Below are 15,757 nucleotides of genomic sequence, written 5' to 3'. Positions count from 1 at the left end.
AGGTAGAAATTAGTCTACAACCATCACATATAGCACAGCTTCAAACACTGTGCAGTATGAAAGACAACATCGTCATCCAAAACGCATTGGACATGTTCAGCCACCTCCTTTCCCTTCCTCCCGTCATTCAAGTGGTCTGGAATATTCACTTGACTAGCCTCGTGAACTGATCTTAACTACTGTCAACGCCAAGTACAACCACTTCAAAGTAAATAATTCGACATGTTGGGAAGTATCATCAAACTCACTACCACGAATTGCCAACCAACACTCCTGTTGTCACACGGCATCTACCAACTACGTGTAACACAGACACACTGTGCGGAAAGTCCTCAATCGTTCCACCTATCCTCTTCCCAGGATTCACTGAACACGACAGTAACCTCACTAACACGCCAGAATACACAATATAAGATCGACCAACATGCCATGCTTCTAGCAAAGGTCGGTACCACTCTCCTCTACACCGGAGAGGTGTCAACCTCAGAACTTGAGTGAAAGGAAGGCCGCAACGCCCGCCCGAATCCACACGTCTTGGGGACGATCGCTGGGAAGCTCCAGGTACCTAAAGCCCCACCAATCTCCACGCTCTGTCTTCCCTATGAGATTCTCTAACGAGGCTCAGCACATCAGAGTAACTACTGCAGTCAGCGCACGTCCAGGACAACCGCTGAACGAGCTGACAAGACGGAAGCGTGAGCTTACTGGACGAAGTTGGTACTATGTCCTGTTGTGGAGAGAGTGCCCCTTCTAGAGAGGACCTTATACGTGGGACACATGTACACATCAGCAGGCTTCTCCCGGTCGACTTCTGGTAAGAAATGTATCATAGGGAGCTCGTTGTAACTACATGGAATACTGATAATAGTAACAATACTGTTACTAACACTTACAGTTCCTTAGGCAAGCTTTCACTCAATAACCTCGCTTGGGAATCCCATCGGCACCCCTCAAGGAAGAGCCCAAAGACGTATCTTGGGTATCAATCACAGACATGGTGATAGAAGCATTTAGACCTACGCTCCATATTCGGGGGCCTCGGTGACCTGTTCGGGCTTGAAAATATCCAGACAAGTGAATCCAAACTGGAGTCGGTCAATTTCTAATGTGAACTTCCGTGCGTAGTTCTGTAGACATCCAGTGAGGAACGCTTGTGGGAAGAACCTAGGAAGGAACAACAAATCAGTCTCTCTATTCATAACGAGCAGAAGAAGGCACTAAAGAGGTCTTCGCCCTACAAGCCGCTCATCCAAAATGCCTTCGGTGTCCCGTGCTCAATCCACTGGTTTATGAAGACCATCCTGTCCACAAGATCGTTGATCCAGCTACTCAAGGGCTTCATAGAAAGGAAGCCTAACTCGGCCCAGATATCCGGGACCTGTACCATCGCAACGGTTGTGATATGCCGCTAGTCATATGTTACCGTATTGGCAAACAACTGATGACTGGCCGTCTCAAGCTCCGCGCTCATAGCGACAAGACCCTTCAGGGCCTTCCTCAGCTCCTTCAAACTTGATACCATTATTTCGATCAACCTATTGTACCGCAGTACTTCCTGCTTCAGAACGGTGTTCAAAGACTCCTCGTATCTACATCACCAAGAAGTATTCTAATAGTGACAGCCCTTACCTTACCTAGTGGGATATCTTTCGTCCACTAAATCAAAGTCAACAATTTCAGGAATCTTCTCTTGGATCTGCGCCGCAGTCTCATCGATCATCTCCTCAACCGTCTTGCCTCCTCCTCCACCGGCACCCGAAGGGGCCATCTCGATCATCCCTAGAAAGGTACTTCTACTCCACGACGACAGTCTCGAGAGCACTCACCAGCTAGGAGATTTTCAGCTTCTGCCTGAGCACATGTGATGTTGCAATTCTCATGCATACCAAAGGCCTCGGGCGCCGGGTTGAGTGGCAGAGTGAGAATGTACTTGATGAAATCACTCACGAATACCGCCTCTTCTGGACAATAGTATACACCAGACTCCGAGAACTTATACCGCGCACAATCCGTGACAAGCTCCTCACAACAGAAGGTTTTGATGATACAATTGATCAGACGCTTATCCTTATCGTCAGTGACTCTACCACCATAGTTGATCTGGGCCCCCAGGTAGTTGAAGACTTTATAGGGCACCTCATCGTACTGGTTAATGAAGACCATCAATTGACGTCGGCACACAGCCAAGTCCTCGTTAGTGAAACCATAGGGGATGTTCCAGCCGATAGGACCGAACTTACGCCTATCCTGCACTACTGCATGGAAGAAACAAAACCCGAAAAGGAGCTTTCTGAAGATCTCAGGCTTGGCACTGTCCTCCCATATGTTGTCACTAATTTGAGCATAACTCCGCATCAAGTTAGCCCTAAGACCCTTCGGCGGCTCGTTAGTCATTTTGACGCCGTTTTGGAGGACCATAACAGGGAAGGCTTTCGAGGGCATTGACGTTAACCACAGTCTGTAGTTACTATCAGTAACGTCAGGCGTGAGCTGCTCACATATTCTTTCGAGAGTGCTCATCCAGCTCGCTGCTAGGTGACAGTTCTGTAGTAGAACCCAACCACCATTGGCCGCTGCATGATTTATCATCTTAGCCGCCTTAGGGCCTTGACCCTGCCCTAGCGAGATAGCCTCCATTTTCTTCGACATGCTCATCGACTCAGCAAAGGCAAGCACATCACTAGTAGGGTCGCTGCCACTGGACAAGATGAAGATAAGAGGGTTCATATTAGTAGAGTCAGCAAAAGACTTTGAGATATCGAAGGTAGGCGGCTCGACGAACCTCTGGCCCAGTTCTGTAGCCACGAAGCTAACGACTCCAGGGATGACCTCATCCAGTCGTAGAGTCCGTAGGAGGCACAGCTTCTGCAGAGGTGTGAGGAGCTCCTCCCAGGGCTCGGGCAGGTTGAGACTGTGGGCATCCGTGGTATCATATATCTTCCGGAATTCATCAACCTTCTCGGTGATGCTAGCTGCAAGACCAGCACACTCCGGCACTTGGGACTGTAGACCGAGCACTTCATTCCATGTGGCTTTTGATATCCACTCGGCAGGTATGGGCGGGCCAGTCTCGACGTAGTCCTCTGTCGGTCCGGTGAGGAGGAATCTAAGCTCGTTAGCAGGGACACGGTCATCGCCCTGCATAAGCTTGATACACAGAGCAAAGGAGAACATAAGCTTGTCCTTCTCGAAGAGCCCTCGACATACATTCTGGTAGAAGATATAAGTGTTATAGTCTATAAGACTATCCAGTCTCGCATCCAAGTCCGAGACATCGGTCGGCTTCGGGGCCTGATCTATCCCCAAAGAAAATAGCTGCTGGAACCACCTCAATGAGTACTGATACATAGGATCAATACTAGTGAGGCTTACAATACAGAAGAATATAAGGCTACTTCGGTAAGCTACACACCTATAGCTTTCTCTAGCCTCATCGATGTTCTTCTCAGTCACCGCTGCCTCCGCCTGCTTTTCCTGTATCTCCATAGCAGTGGCCTTGGACTGGGCAATTGCATTGATGAGGGTATCGTCCTCGAGGACATCCCCTTCACTAGTCGCCAACAGTCTGAGTATCTCATCCTCAATAGCCTTCAGCTGTGCGCTCATCTTAGCATTCTGAGAGACCAATTGTGACTTCTGTGCCTCCAACTCCGGTCTTTCCTTCGACACAACTATCCCCAGCATTTGGTCCTCCAACCCCTCAGGTGTGATAGCAAAGTTCAACAAGGTGACCTTCACACTAGTCTCAGGAGAATAGTGAGGATTCGGTAAAGTTGTGGTCATGAAGAATCGGAAAGTCTCGTTATAAGGGACGTTCTTGTCACCAAGCCTTATGCTGTAACCCGAAGCATCCTTACTCTTTTGCTGCAATAGTATAGGCTCCAAGGCTGGATCCAGTTCCTCGCCTATATTCTCCAATACGACCCATTTACCGAATTGGATAGCCAGTTCCATAGTCCTCAGCAAATTAGTGTCAGAGAGTTTGCATATGTCCATACCACTTTCAATACTGCTATTCCCCAACGTCTTCACAAACTTATTAGCCTGCCGCTGAGGATCTATCATTAGAGGCCACCTACGAGCCTTATCTAGGATGATGCCATTGCCGATCGATAGGGAGTCCTTGGGCAAGCCACAGACCACCCATTGCTCTATCTTCACAGGCTCCCCCAGAGCCGACCGTAGGGAGCAATTCTCGGTGTACTCAATCTCCAGGGCCGACATCTCAGTTCGCCAGGCCGCCTCACACACAAGTCGGTACTCGTTGGTGAAGGGCCCTAGATAGCTGACTCCACTAGCGGCGACCAAACAATCGCCTGGTAATAGGTCTAGTAAACGGGATAGATTTTTCACGTTCTCCCTCCATCGCGATTTCTCTCCCCCAAGACCACCGATGAGCTTGTGCGCTCTCTCAAGCTTCACCTCGCACCTTGACACAGTACACTGCCAAACTCCGATTGAAGCTACAATGCTTACACAGCGTGGGAAAATATGAACATGGTCAACTACATTTGAAAATTCCGAAGTTTTTTTCGGAAATTATTGTTGGTTTTTCTGTACCTCAACTCGCGAGAAAATTTCCACAATAGAGACGAGAACCCTGAGTTGAGCTGGGAAAAGCTGGCATATATTCCAACAGTGTGCTTACATGTTGCTATCACTCTGAAGTTGTTCTTGCTTCTCCACCGCAGCACTGTAATCAGCCTCTAACTTAGCTATTCTAGCGTTGACCTATGCAACAATAATGACCTATTGTCATCTAAAATACTGCCCTTACCTGAGCCAGCTTCTCCTGAGCCTCGTCCAACCTCATCATGGTATCCTTCAGCTCTTCCTCCGCTTCTCGCAGTTTTACACGTTTCGGCTCTACTGCTTTCGACACAGTGTCGTACCTATACAGCAAACAATACCGCACCCGCCAGTACCCGTTCCTTGGTACACTACTTGAACATCGCTCTAACCCACATACAGATGGCCTCACAAGCCACACTAGCCTTCTTGATGGCTTGTGGGTCAAAGTCCTCTCTCTCAATATAAGGCGTTATCTTATCTATCACCGAATCAGCTATGTTCTCTTTGTCGTAATGCATCAGCGACTCCAGTAGCTTCTTCGGGTCCTGCAAGGCGTCGCATAAACAGATCGTCAGCCCTTCCATCTGTGGTCACCTGCAAGAGCTCTTTTTGGGCACTCTCCCAATAGTCATCCATCTTGGCTCCTAGCTTGTTGGGATCGTTCTTCCTCACAGGCTTGATCGAGAACATAATACACACTGCCTCCATTGTCAGCTTCACCCCTGACGACAGCATCATATTCATGACTCAGTGAGCTGCCAACCTGATGGAGGATTCGTCATCGCCTTAACCTCACGAACATGTTCAGCCTTTAACTTCGACAGACACCTGATCACAACGATACGTCAATGATACACTAAAGGGGAGGGGCAGGCAGACCTGACAGCCTCCTCCAGAGCCGGAATGGCCTCATCAAGATCCCTTTGGGCATCGTCTTTAATGGCTTGAGTTATCTCCTTCTTAGTAAAGGCCTCACTCTCCTCCTTAGCCACAGCCTCCTGTGTCACCGCTGCATCCTTCTTATCATCATCAATAACCACCATCATCTCGGCCACCTACACCCAACACATTAAGGCCAAGGATAGCAGCTGACAGCAGCACCTCCTTCGACGTCTGTTCCAACACAGGCTTCATAGCCACCAGGTCTTGTTGTAGCTCGGCTACCTGGTCTTCGGCTCGAGATATCTTATCGAGGCCAACCTGGTATCTGCCGAGACCATACTCAATGACCGTGAGAAAATGCCTACCTGTGCTGTAGGAGGCCGACATCCTTCCTTTTCTCAGCTAGTATACTCTTGAAGGAGTTGAGAAGCTCTAGGAAACTCGTGGGTGTGACATACACCTTCCTCTTGAGCACCTCGAAGAACTTCTTCGCCTCGTTTTCAACACTCTGATGAACGAATTTGAAGCCGTTGAGTATCCCTTCCATATTGGGTAGTTGTACACTGCCACCAAGGATCTCCTGTTCAGCCACTGAGTAAAGTGCCTCAGCGGGCCATTCAGCGAACCAGTCAATAGTGCAGCAATTGGCCAATGATGGGAACATCCTCAGCCTCGTTCTAAAGGCATCTCCAACAGGCGAGAAGGCCAATACCACGTGGACGTTCTTCTGGACTCTCGAGAGATAGGTTGCAAAGATGTTCGCTTTCGTTGGCTGTAGTCCTTGTTGTTGACATACTGTTCGACACCCCGACGCGATAGTGTCGAGGTCCTCTACTTTATACAGGTTAGGAACATCTCCACTATTGAGCACGTTGTTGATGGCCTCTACCATTTCCTCAGAAACGATCTGGGTATCACAGAATAGGAATACTTGAACTTTGTCTTCTACTCCACACTTCATAAGACAGGTCTTAACATCCTCCTTGAATTCATTCATACCATACCCTTTGGCCAATTCTATTTGATAGCATTCATAGTCACAGATGAAGCTCGATAAGCGTGTTAACGACTGCCTACCGGACCCACCAACACCCAATAAGAGGGCATTAGCTCGAGGTTGATCGAGGATTCTGCTTATCCTAGATACGTGCTCACATGCATCCAGAAACATCACCAGAGGCATCCTATGGACTGCTGTGCTGTTATACTCATCCAAATATGCCTCTATGACCTGAAGAGAGGACAATAAGTACACCACCTATAAATGCTAGCGAACCGGTGCGAAGGTAACTGTACATACATCCCCGACCATCTGCTTCCCCGAGAAGTATTCAATATCGGCGTAGACCGAAGCGAACAGAATGGATTCAATCGTCACCCCGGCCATGGCGTGATGATGCTCCCCCCCACCACAGTCAAGGCCTCACCTGTTTCATCCTTTCCATATCCGATATTTCAACATAGTGTTGCACCTCCGCTCCGACGTCCATGAACCGGCCAAAGACTAGCCTGTCGGCCTTCAAGACCTCATCCGGATCCACGTCGAAGTACCCTCGGAGCTAAGCATGACCATATTAAGAGCAGCGAAAGGATGACCTACCTTCTCCCTTTCCTGTTCCTCGAGCCATGCACGATCCTTATCATCGACAAGCCTATCGCCGAAAACTCTATTTATCTCATGAACCCAGCAGCTGAATGCAAACATCATCATAAGTGTCCAAGCCACCACTAGACCTACCGGATGGCCATCATTGGGTTGTTCCCTTTCTGTCTGGATAAACCGCATACGCCTAGGAAGACCTTCCAGATGTCCCTCAAGTTGAATGTGTAATGACTCTTAGCCGGTGTTGGCAGCAACGTCTCTCCTATCTTCTGGAAAACCTAACAGAGACCATTGAGCACTTACCAATGGTACAGCTCGTCACGGCATACGTCTATGATTCCATCAACCATCTTTGGCACGAGTGTTTGAACTTCTTCATCGAAAGCCTTGAAAAAGTAGTTGGCAATCGTGTTGAAGATACCACTGATCGACTGTTCCTTCAGCTCGGTGTACCCTATGAGATGATAGTGTCTCTTGAGCCTCTCTGTGATGAAGGTCCTGCCGCCTCCTGGACAGCCCATAGAACCCACAAGGACCATGTCGACGACCTTATTGAAAAGGAGTTCCTTACGGTTATACCACCCGCCGTGGTCAAGCCACATCCTGAGCAACTCTATGGGCGGCTGGGCACCATAGAATTCCTTCTGAGGCATGTTGAGGTCATCCACAAAAAGGATCATCTTCGTCCCTGCTGGAGGGCCGAACACCCCTCGACGCCTCTTCTCTAGCTTTGAATCGATCAAATCCTGGAACTGGTTCACATGAGTCTGTGCCGAGAAGTTAACGAACACCGGCTGGAAGGTTTCCGGCGCGCCCTTGAGGAGGTACTGTGCGGTATTCACCGACTTGCCCGTCCCAGTAGGACCACAGGCAAGCGTATGATGATGATGCTCAGATAGCGTCTTCAACAAGTGAGTTGACCTCACACTATCAGTAGTAGGTACCACTATATCCTCATACTTAGTATTATTAGGAACCACAAAGGGTGGTATGGTCTCAAGCCAGGGGACCCAGCGGTTCTCGCTAACCAAGAAGCAGTAGCCAAAGAGGTTGTCTCCCTCCTCTACACCATTCAAGTGGATATCGTCAACATGTCTGGGAGGAAGATGGAAGCCCGCACCATCTCCTCCCCGGTCCTGCTCATCTAGTTCGCTAGCCGCTGTGTCCGACACAGTAGCCCAAAGAAACTTGCTCAAGCGCTCTCGACCAGGCCCATCAACTGCAGCTCCGACCGACCACAGGATGGCGAATATGAATACCGACCCTAGAGCCTGTTCGAGCTCCTTCACTGGCTCCTGTAGGCTCTCTAGTTTGACGTAATCCGTTGGCCGCAGACGGTCGAACTCACAACTGAGTAGTCTGAGGCAGCTCGCACATAGGGCATTCTCCATCACAAAGACTATTTCATGAAGCCGCTTCTTGACGAACATGACAGTGTTGTAGATGTAGTCATAGCAGTAAGTTCGGAGCCTTTCCCTGTACGTTGGGGCATAATGAGCAAAGGATAGAGGAAGGCCAGAGAGCCATGAGTCTATGAGAGGGTTCATACCTAGGGACTCAGGCTCGACATACACCATACCGCACCTCGACACTGTAGCTGGTGATGCTACTGCCAGGTCGGACACTTCGAACATCATTCGTATCTATCATGGAAGTGACCAGCGGCGGGAACATAGGGGACGCCCCTACCTGGGCGGTGAGAGTGATGATCTCCCCCGATACCAAACAAAGCTTCTTGTTGTCATCAAGTACTGTATTCATGCTTTCAACCCAAAGGGCATCCACCGGACCTGCTTTGTATCTTCATAAGAGGACCTTTGGATTCACCTCCTTACCATCGAAGATTATCCAGTGCTTGTTAGGAGTGGTGTCCCTCACAGCCACCCTCAACTCTTCAGCAGCAATGCCGTCACTCCACTCGTGCGTTATCTCATCAAAGGCGCCGTAGAGCTGGGCTTGCGTTATGGCCTTTGGATTTATGATATGTGTGTGCACCTGCCAGTCAGGTCCCGGTAATGCCTCGGAAGGCTGCTGCTCTCACCTTCTGAAAGCTGGACTCAGGTTCATGCTCTTTAGCCAGGGAAGTCATGGCGGCCTGCAACGCCTTGTAGGTGTTGGTCTTGCCACCACCAGTAGGGCCCACGAGCATCATACCATGTCGCACCTGACAAGGCATTAGGGTAGTCCAAGGAGGCCGAAGGGACCTCCAACCTGTAGTGTGTCGTAGAGCTGTATGCACTTGAGCATAACATAGTCGGTAGACTGCATGCGCGCCTTGTCCAAGGCAGAGACCAGGGCTGGCTTCAGCTCGCCATACTCCACTACAGGAGGCTCAGTATCTACCAATAACCAATTAGTGATCAACAGGACGAGGCAATGCTACCAGGGAAAAGGTCAGTGATGATGTTGGCGAAGAGTGGTAGGTCATCCTTGAGGAACTTGGGCACATTGACATCATTAAGGGCTCTGAGTAAGATCTGATTCTCATCTTGATCAGGGTGTAGCCTCTTGAGCAGACCAGCTGCTTCTATGGTCGACTTCACAGCTCGCATACCTACAGCCCGAGTAGAGAACACACCCCCTCTACGAGGCACCTCACCGTAGTCATAATGATCTTGACTAGACAACTGCTCACTGCTCAACTTGAACGTGCTGACCATCTTCTGCGCCAACGCTCTACCCGATGCAAAGCCATAGGCATAGAACATGATCTCACCGATGAGGGCGTAGTCAGGGACCATCATAGCCATTGGTCGGAAGAGTGCCTGTTGGAAGGGATTATTGAGTGATAGCCGCAGTGATTACCGACCTGTAGGTTGTCAGGTAGCTCAGTTCGACCAGCATACCCAGGGTTCATGGTGATGAATACGTTGAAGGTCGGCCTCATATTGATAGTAGAACCCTCAAATTCCAACTCCTTTGATTCAGAGTAGCTGCTCAGCTCGGCCTTAGCACCAAATAGGACCAACAGCTGCTGGGCTATCACGGAGAGCACTTCTATGTAGATACGATTGAACTCATCGAAACAACACCTACAGAGGGGAAGGAGGAAGCTGAGCCACTAAAGATGAGGCTTGATGACGATACCATGCTCCAGAACAGGCAAGACCCTTGAAGAACTTGCCAACCATAATGTAGTCCATCTCAGGAGAGCAGTTGAATACAACACACTGCTTGGCCAGAGCCTTAGCAAGATCCTTGGTGGTCTCGGTCTTTCCCGTACCTACTTCGTATCTTACCAACTACAACCTGTGGATTCGAACCCCTCACCAGCAGGGCCAGCAGGCGCCCCTCCTAGATTGAGGCTTTGGGCTCCCATTAGAGTCATATAGCACATGTCAGTGAGTGGGGTTATTACAAGTCGGAAGGTGTTGCCAAGATACTCGTACCTACACAAGTAGGCTGCCCCTCTTATACCAACCTAGACAGCCGACCGCCTACCCATAGGGGAAGTCCGTCTGGACCATCATAACCCAACAGTTCTCTCTACCAGTATCGTCTTTATTCCAATAGTATCTCAACTGTGAGATCCACTCAAATGCCGAGGTAGAAGTGATAGCCTCTTCATTGAGCTTCTCCACAACATCCTTAGCATGGACGTCTATAACCACCAAGGCCCCCACCGTTGTCCGCTGTAGTTTGGTCAGACCGCCCCGAATGAGGGCCACCAGATCCATGAGCTGCTGATGGAGCTGCTCAGCATATAGGCCAACAGTCCCCTCCTTTATATGGACCTCTACCTCCGACGTCCAGTGTATCTAACAAGGCCTCGAATACTAACATGATCACTATAGTGGTACCTGGCTGGCATTGAGGATGGTCTGTGCTGGATGGCTCACACACCACTCTGTGCGAGGCACGTCTACATACGTCAACACAGCGTTATATAGCGCTGCTCTCACTGCCTCTCTCATGGCTTTCTCGACCTGAATCAGCGATGGTGTGGTATGAAGATAGTAAGTCACATCACCTCCGTCATCCAGTGTTCAACGTTGCAACCAGCCGTCGAGAGTAACTCTACGAACGTTACGTTCTCCCCCTCTAGACTGCTCATACTAGATACAGTGAGGTCCTCATTGAATGCCAGACTGGCCATGTTCTCGAATACTTTACAGAGGAAAGGTTGGACTCTAGTAGGATCCTTAGTCTGGGAGAGAATTTCCAACAGCTCGTCATTAGATAGGAAATAGAATCTCGCAAAAGCAGCTGAAAACACCAAGCAGATTTGTCAATGACAAAACATGAGTAGAGGCTCACCTCTCTTGACTTCAAGATAGTCTTCTAGGCCCTTCTGGACCCACTCCAAGTCCTCGATAGCTTGGGTCCACTTCTCAAGAAGCCCCTCTTGTGAGCAAGCATTGATAACCTTGCAGTCCTTCGCCACCCGACCCATCACTTGTCGCCACACGTGGTCCACCGACTTGAACTTCTTACCCTCGCTAGGCAGCTGCACCATGAGATCGGGCGAATCAAAGATGGGTTGGAGGTACATCCATGCGCGTTGGACCTGTTTATCGGACTTACTCATCATCATGACTACCTACGACAGTCCTACCTTCAACCACGCTTCCAAGCACTCCGACACATAGAGTAGTTTAGTAGCCCAGGCATCGATCTCCTCCTTGAAGGGCTTGTTGAATATGGAGAACTGCATTGCTTGAGTGAGCACTATATGCTCATCCAGTAGCATCGACGCTTCCTCAGAGCCCTTCAATATGTAAGTACCAGTATTACGATAAGTCTCTCTACAGTCGAACTCGACCGTTTGCCAAGCCTCCTGCATGCCTCTCAGCTGTTTCTCAATACTGAACTCCTTAGCACTTCTCTCGCCAACCTCCGCTACCTTATCCGTCACTTTGAGGATGCCCATGCCCAATAGTGCCTCCAGATTGAAGTTCGTGCTCCCATCCATATTATCATCAGCATAGCTCGGACCAACCTTAACCGGCTCCTCGTCCTCCCGGGCCAACAACTGCCCTACAGCCTCCCAATGCCTCTCCCTCATGCCGGGGTTCCTCAAGGCCATCACTATAGGGACGTACGGTTCGAAATCTTCCAACTGCTTCTTCACCTCGCCTGCCACCTCAATCAACGTAGCGTTCTCCGGAGTAGAGCTCAGCTGTCGGAGGATCTTATGCAACTGCTTTCCTCCCGACCCCACTTTGTTGTCCATATCTCCAGCATCAATACTATCAAAGCGACCATGGCGCCACTTGGGCTCATCGAGTACCCAATCATGAGCAATTTTCCAAAAGTTATTATAAGGCTCCCATTCCTTGGCCAAAGTCCCGACCCTGCTGTAATCAGTAACCTCCTCAACCCCCAGTAGCACCTCCCTCGCATTGAACTGCTTCGCTGCCGTACTTGCGTCCCTCAGCCGCTCGTTAACAGACTGAGCGTTAGCGTATATTTCATGACACTTGCTGAGGTCATTGAACCGATAGAAGGTGAGAATGGTGCCTTCGATATCGTCCAGAGTCTCCAAGAAAAGCTCCATCTCATCTGCCATATCCTTAGAGAACCCCTTCTCAGTAAGAGCCCAATTCTCCCTAGCTTGTTCGAGCTCCGTATCAATATCCTTCGGCACTTGGAAAATACGCCATCGTTGCCTCACATCATCCGGGGTTAGCTTCACGTTGAACTTCTCTAAGGCTTCGTGGATCCTCAACGCGGCTTCAATATCAGTACTCATCTTCACCATTAAACTTGGCAACTGGGTTTCGGCGTATTCCTTCAACTCTGCCAGATGCTCGATCGACTCTGCCGTTTTCCTCAATATCGTAGATATGCTTTGGCACTGCGAAATGATCTGCTCACAACTAGCTCTATACCTTCTCATGAGCAGATCTATCTCCAGCTTGGCAACCTGCCTATGCTTATCGGCCAAGATTTTCCTAATCTCCCCTACTCTGACCTCCACCCACCCTATCTGTACCCCCACATCAGGGATATCCTCCAAGACCTCATCATGCAGTCTGTTACGACTGATAATATCCGCCTCCACCTCCTCAGTAGTGGCCGGGGTCTCCTCATCATCAAGCGTTTTCTCAATGAACTTAGCAGGTTCCAGTAACAACAACTCTTTGTAGGGCGCAAGCATCCCAATATACTCCTGTAGTGCCTTCAACACACTTCCCGCTAACTCTTCCTCCAGCTCCTCCTTGGCCCTCACTACTAGATCGTCATCCAAGCTCAGTGTAGCCAACTTCTGTCGGTACACTACCGACTTGAACAGCTGAGGCACTGTGGCCTTCTCTATGTGAGGTACGTCATTGATAGCTCTCAATGCAGTGAGTAGTGTCTCCCCAGCTACAGCCTGGACGTACATCGCAGGATTGGTAGCATAGGCGAACTCATACTCCGGAGTGTATGATGCTCGCCGTGCGTTAGCAGCACCAGCAGCAGAAGCTGCGCGAGTTGATACCTCCCCACTGCTCCGTTTCCTCAGTAGTCTATTAGTCGCATGGGCGGCACTTGACCGACGAGACTCTTCGCCCTTCTTCTCAATACGTTTGATCTCTATGGTGAAGAGCGCCCCAGGAGCATCAGACCCGTCGCTTCGAACCGTTCCCTCTTTCCACTCGTTTATCACCGTATGCAGGTTCTGAAAGCATATACATCACACGTTCGACTCCCAGACCCGACACTATTCTCACCTCTATACGCACTTCTCTCGGCACATGCCTTTTGATGTACTTCACATATAGTTCCGCTGTGTTGATGGCCAAGTCCCTGAGGCAATCCTGCAACATCAGGCGCATCACTACGATGAACTTCTTCAACTTGCTATAATTATATACCTCCTAAAGACAACACCCTATCTACATCAACGTTTACCATGTTTGATCTCACCAGGCTAGTCTCGTCGATATTGAACCATCCCTTACCAACAATCTCCAAATTCCCACGTATCATTTTCACAACCTTCCCAGTGAAACAGTCCACGACCTTTGCTGCTGTCTTTTCAATAGCCGCTTTCTGCCACTCCTTAAAGGCCTCCAAACTGCATGGTTTATAGGGCAAGTTGACAGGCAGTAGCTGTACAGTAGGATGGGACTTCAACAAATCAATACAGAGAGCCCGCACTCCCACTACTGTGCGTATCACAGCCCTCTCGGTGAACAATGTATCAAAGGTAAGCTTACTCAGTACATTCTTAACAAACCCTTTTTCCACCCCAGGCATGAGGACCAAGGCCGACCCTGGCACTGGACGGCCCCAAGGTAGACCAAAACCTGTTGGCCTAGTCCTCCTAGTGGTCCTCCTCAACGACCCAGATATATCAACATCATCAGTAAGGTACTTCAAAGCGACAATAGACATATCCCCTCTGGCCTCATCTATAGTCTGCCGCTCTCTTGCCTTGGCGAACACCCACAACATCGTCATCCTATTCACAGCCTTAGTCAGCTCAGCATTCACATCGTCCAGTATCATCTCCAATCTCTCCTGATCACCTCCGCTCCGCCTCTTTTTCCCAGTCACCCTTCGCATTATTCTCAGCACCTGGTTGCCCCCCATCCTCCCTTCCCCACTCTTAGGCATACAGTCCAAGCACGTAGTATACCTTACCTTAGCCTCCGTCGCCCTCCTCAAGGCCACCGCATCAGCTACCCGCCTCGCATGCCTAGCTGGGCTCTCTGCTCCTACGAACATCACCCGCAACTTACTCAGCCAAATAACCTCCTCATCGCCCTCAACAAAGGTCACTCCAAACCGCTCCTTCATCGAATCGTAAGTAACGACATAACACTGCTTCCAACTACCCTCATCACAAAGCCCAAGCGCCTCCAAAGCAAGGAAGTCCGGCAAGTCACTCACGTCCTCTCCCTTTGCACCAAAGTGTTCCTTCTGTCGCTGAGCCTCTATATAGCCCAGAGCTATCCATTCCTCAGGAGCTCGCTCATCGTACTCAGTATTATCAAAGTACTCCAGAGACAGCCAAGAGCCTCTATCCACATCACTGCCCTTCTCAAAGGACACGCCATACTTAGATCTCAGTATTCCAACCAAGTCCTCAGCTAAATGCTCCTGACGAATTCTCTCTACCAGGACCCTCCGTGGCCTCGAACCGACTATGTGGGTGAAGTTAGCAATGACTTTCGGACGGACCTAGTTACAGTAACTATCACTCTAAGCACCACCGTACAGTTACAACTTACCTGTATAGTGCGCCTTCGTGGGGTTGGCGGTAGACCAGAGGTTGGCTCACCGTGCCGCTTCTGGACATTTCCTTCCAGACTCAGCCCCATATGTTGTCTTACTCCAACATCACCTCCCGCCTAGTAGATCAATAATTTGGACACCCAAACTATGCCTTACCTGCTCACTGAGGACGGCTGATGGAGGTATCCAATCAAGTGCTCGAGGAGGACCTACCAACCATGCCTTGTCCGAGTACGGGAGGATGCTGCTCTACTACTACTACCTCCCATATAGGATCTCACTCTACTCGCATCATTAGGGGCCAGCAACTCCGACATAATAGTCCTCTGTCGGCGTCGTCGGAATCTTGGTTTCTTATCATCTACAACACCCAGCAGCACAACATACAACTCTCCTCACACCTCCCCCCTCCTACCCGCCCCAGACGATGATCGATTGGCCCCTATCACCGGTGAGGAAGCCTTCTTATCTACACCAAGGCTCAATAAGCTACACATTTCCGCTTCGATATCCACCCACCGGGTTTTCTAGTCA

At 49.8% G+C, this 15,757-nt stretch overlaps 1 protein-coding gene across 1 annotated transcript; it reads right to left on the bottom strand.

Moving 5' to 3' along the window:
- Nucleotides 1-483: 483 nt before the first annotated feature.
- Pmar_PMAR017134 (ciliary dynein heavy chain, putative) lies at nucleotides 484-15,540 on the bottom strand (the record flags this gene model as incomplete). The annotated part of the gene is made up of 39 exons (XM_002767512.1): nucleotides 484-565; nucleotides 706-846; nucleotides 894-974; nucleotides 1,021-1,164; nucleotides 1,239-1,378; nucleotides 1,424-1,589; nucleotides 1,635-1,779; nucleotides 1,827-4,429; nucleotides 4,649-4,731; nucleotides 4,778-4,892; nucleotides 4,945-5,117; nucleotides 5,167-5,294; nucleotides 5,336-5,400; nucleotides 5,452-5,627; nucleotides 5,674-5,779; nucleotides 5,820-6,685; nucleotides 6,882-7,006; nucleotides 7,051-7,145; nucleotides 7,193-7,335; nucleotides 7,387-8,700; nucleotides 8,747-8,847; nucleotides 8,893-9,052; nucleotides 9,099-9,221; nucleotides 9,269-9,396; nucleotides 9,441-9,611; nucleotides 9,657-9,822; nucleotides 9,867-10,089; nucleotides 10,145-10,280; nucleotides 10,328-10,446; nucleotides 10,499-10,815; nucleotides 10,858-10,983; nucleotides 11,028-11,263; nucleotides 11,315-11,564; nucleotides 11,613-13,661; nucleotides 13,714-13,860; nucleotides 13,910-15,169; nucleotides 15,220-15,339; nucleotides 15,380-15,432; nucleotides 15,486-15,540. The coding sequence occupies 39 exons, from the start codon at nucleotides 15,538-15,540 to the stop codon at nucleotides 484-486; spliced, it is 12,831 nt and encodes a 4,276-aa protein (XP_002767558.1).
- Nucleotides 15,541-15,757: the final 217 nt, after the last annotated feature.

The sequence above is a fragment of the Perkinsus marinus genome, assembly GCF_000006405.1.
Source record: "Perkinsus marinus ATCC 50983 genomic scaffold scf_1104296970664, whole genome shotgun sequence".
In the NCBI taxonomy this organism is placed as follows: domain Eukaryota; phylum Perkinsozoa; order Perkinsida; family Perkinsidae; genus Perkinsus; species Perkinsus marinus.
This window is presented reverse-complemented; position numbering and strand designations above follow the sequence as displayed.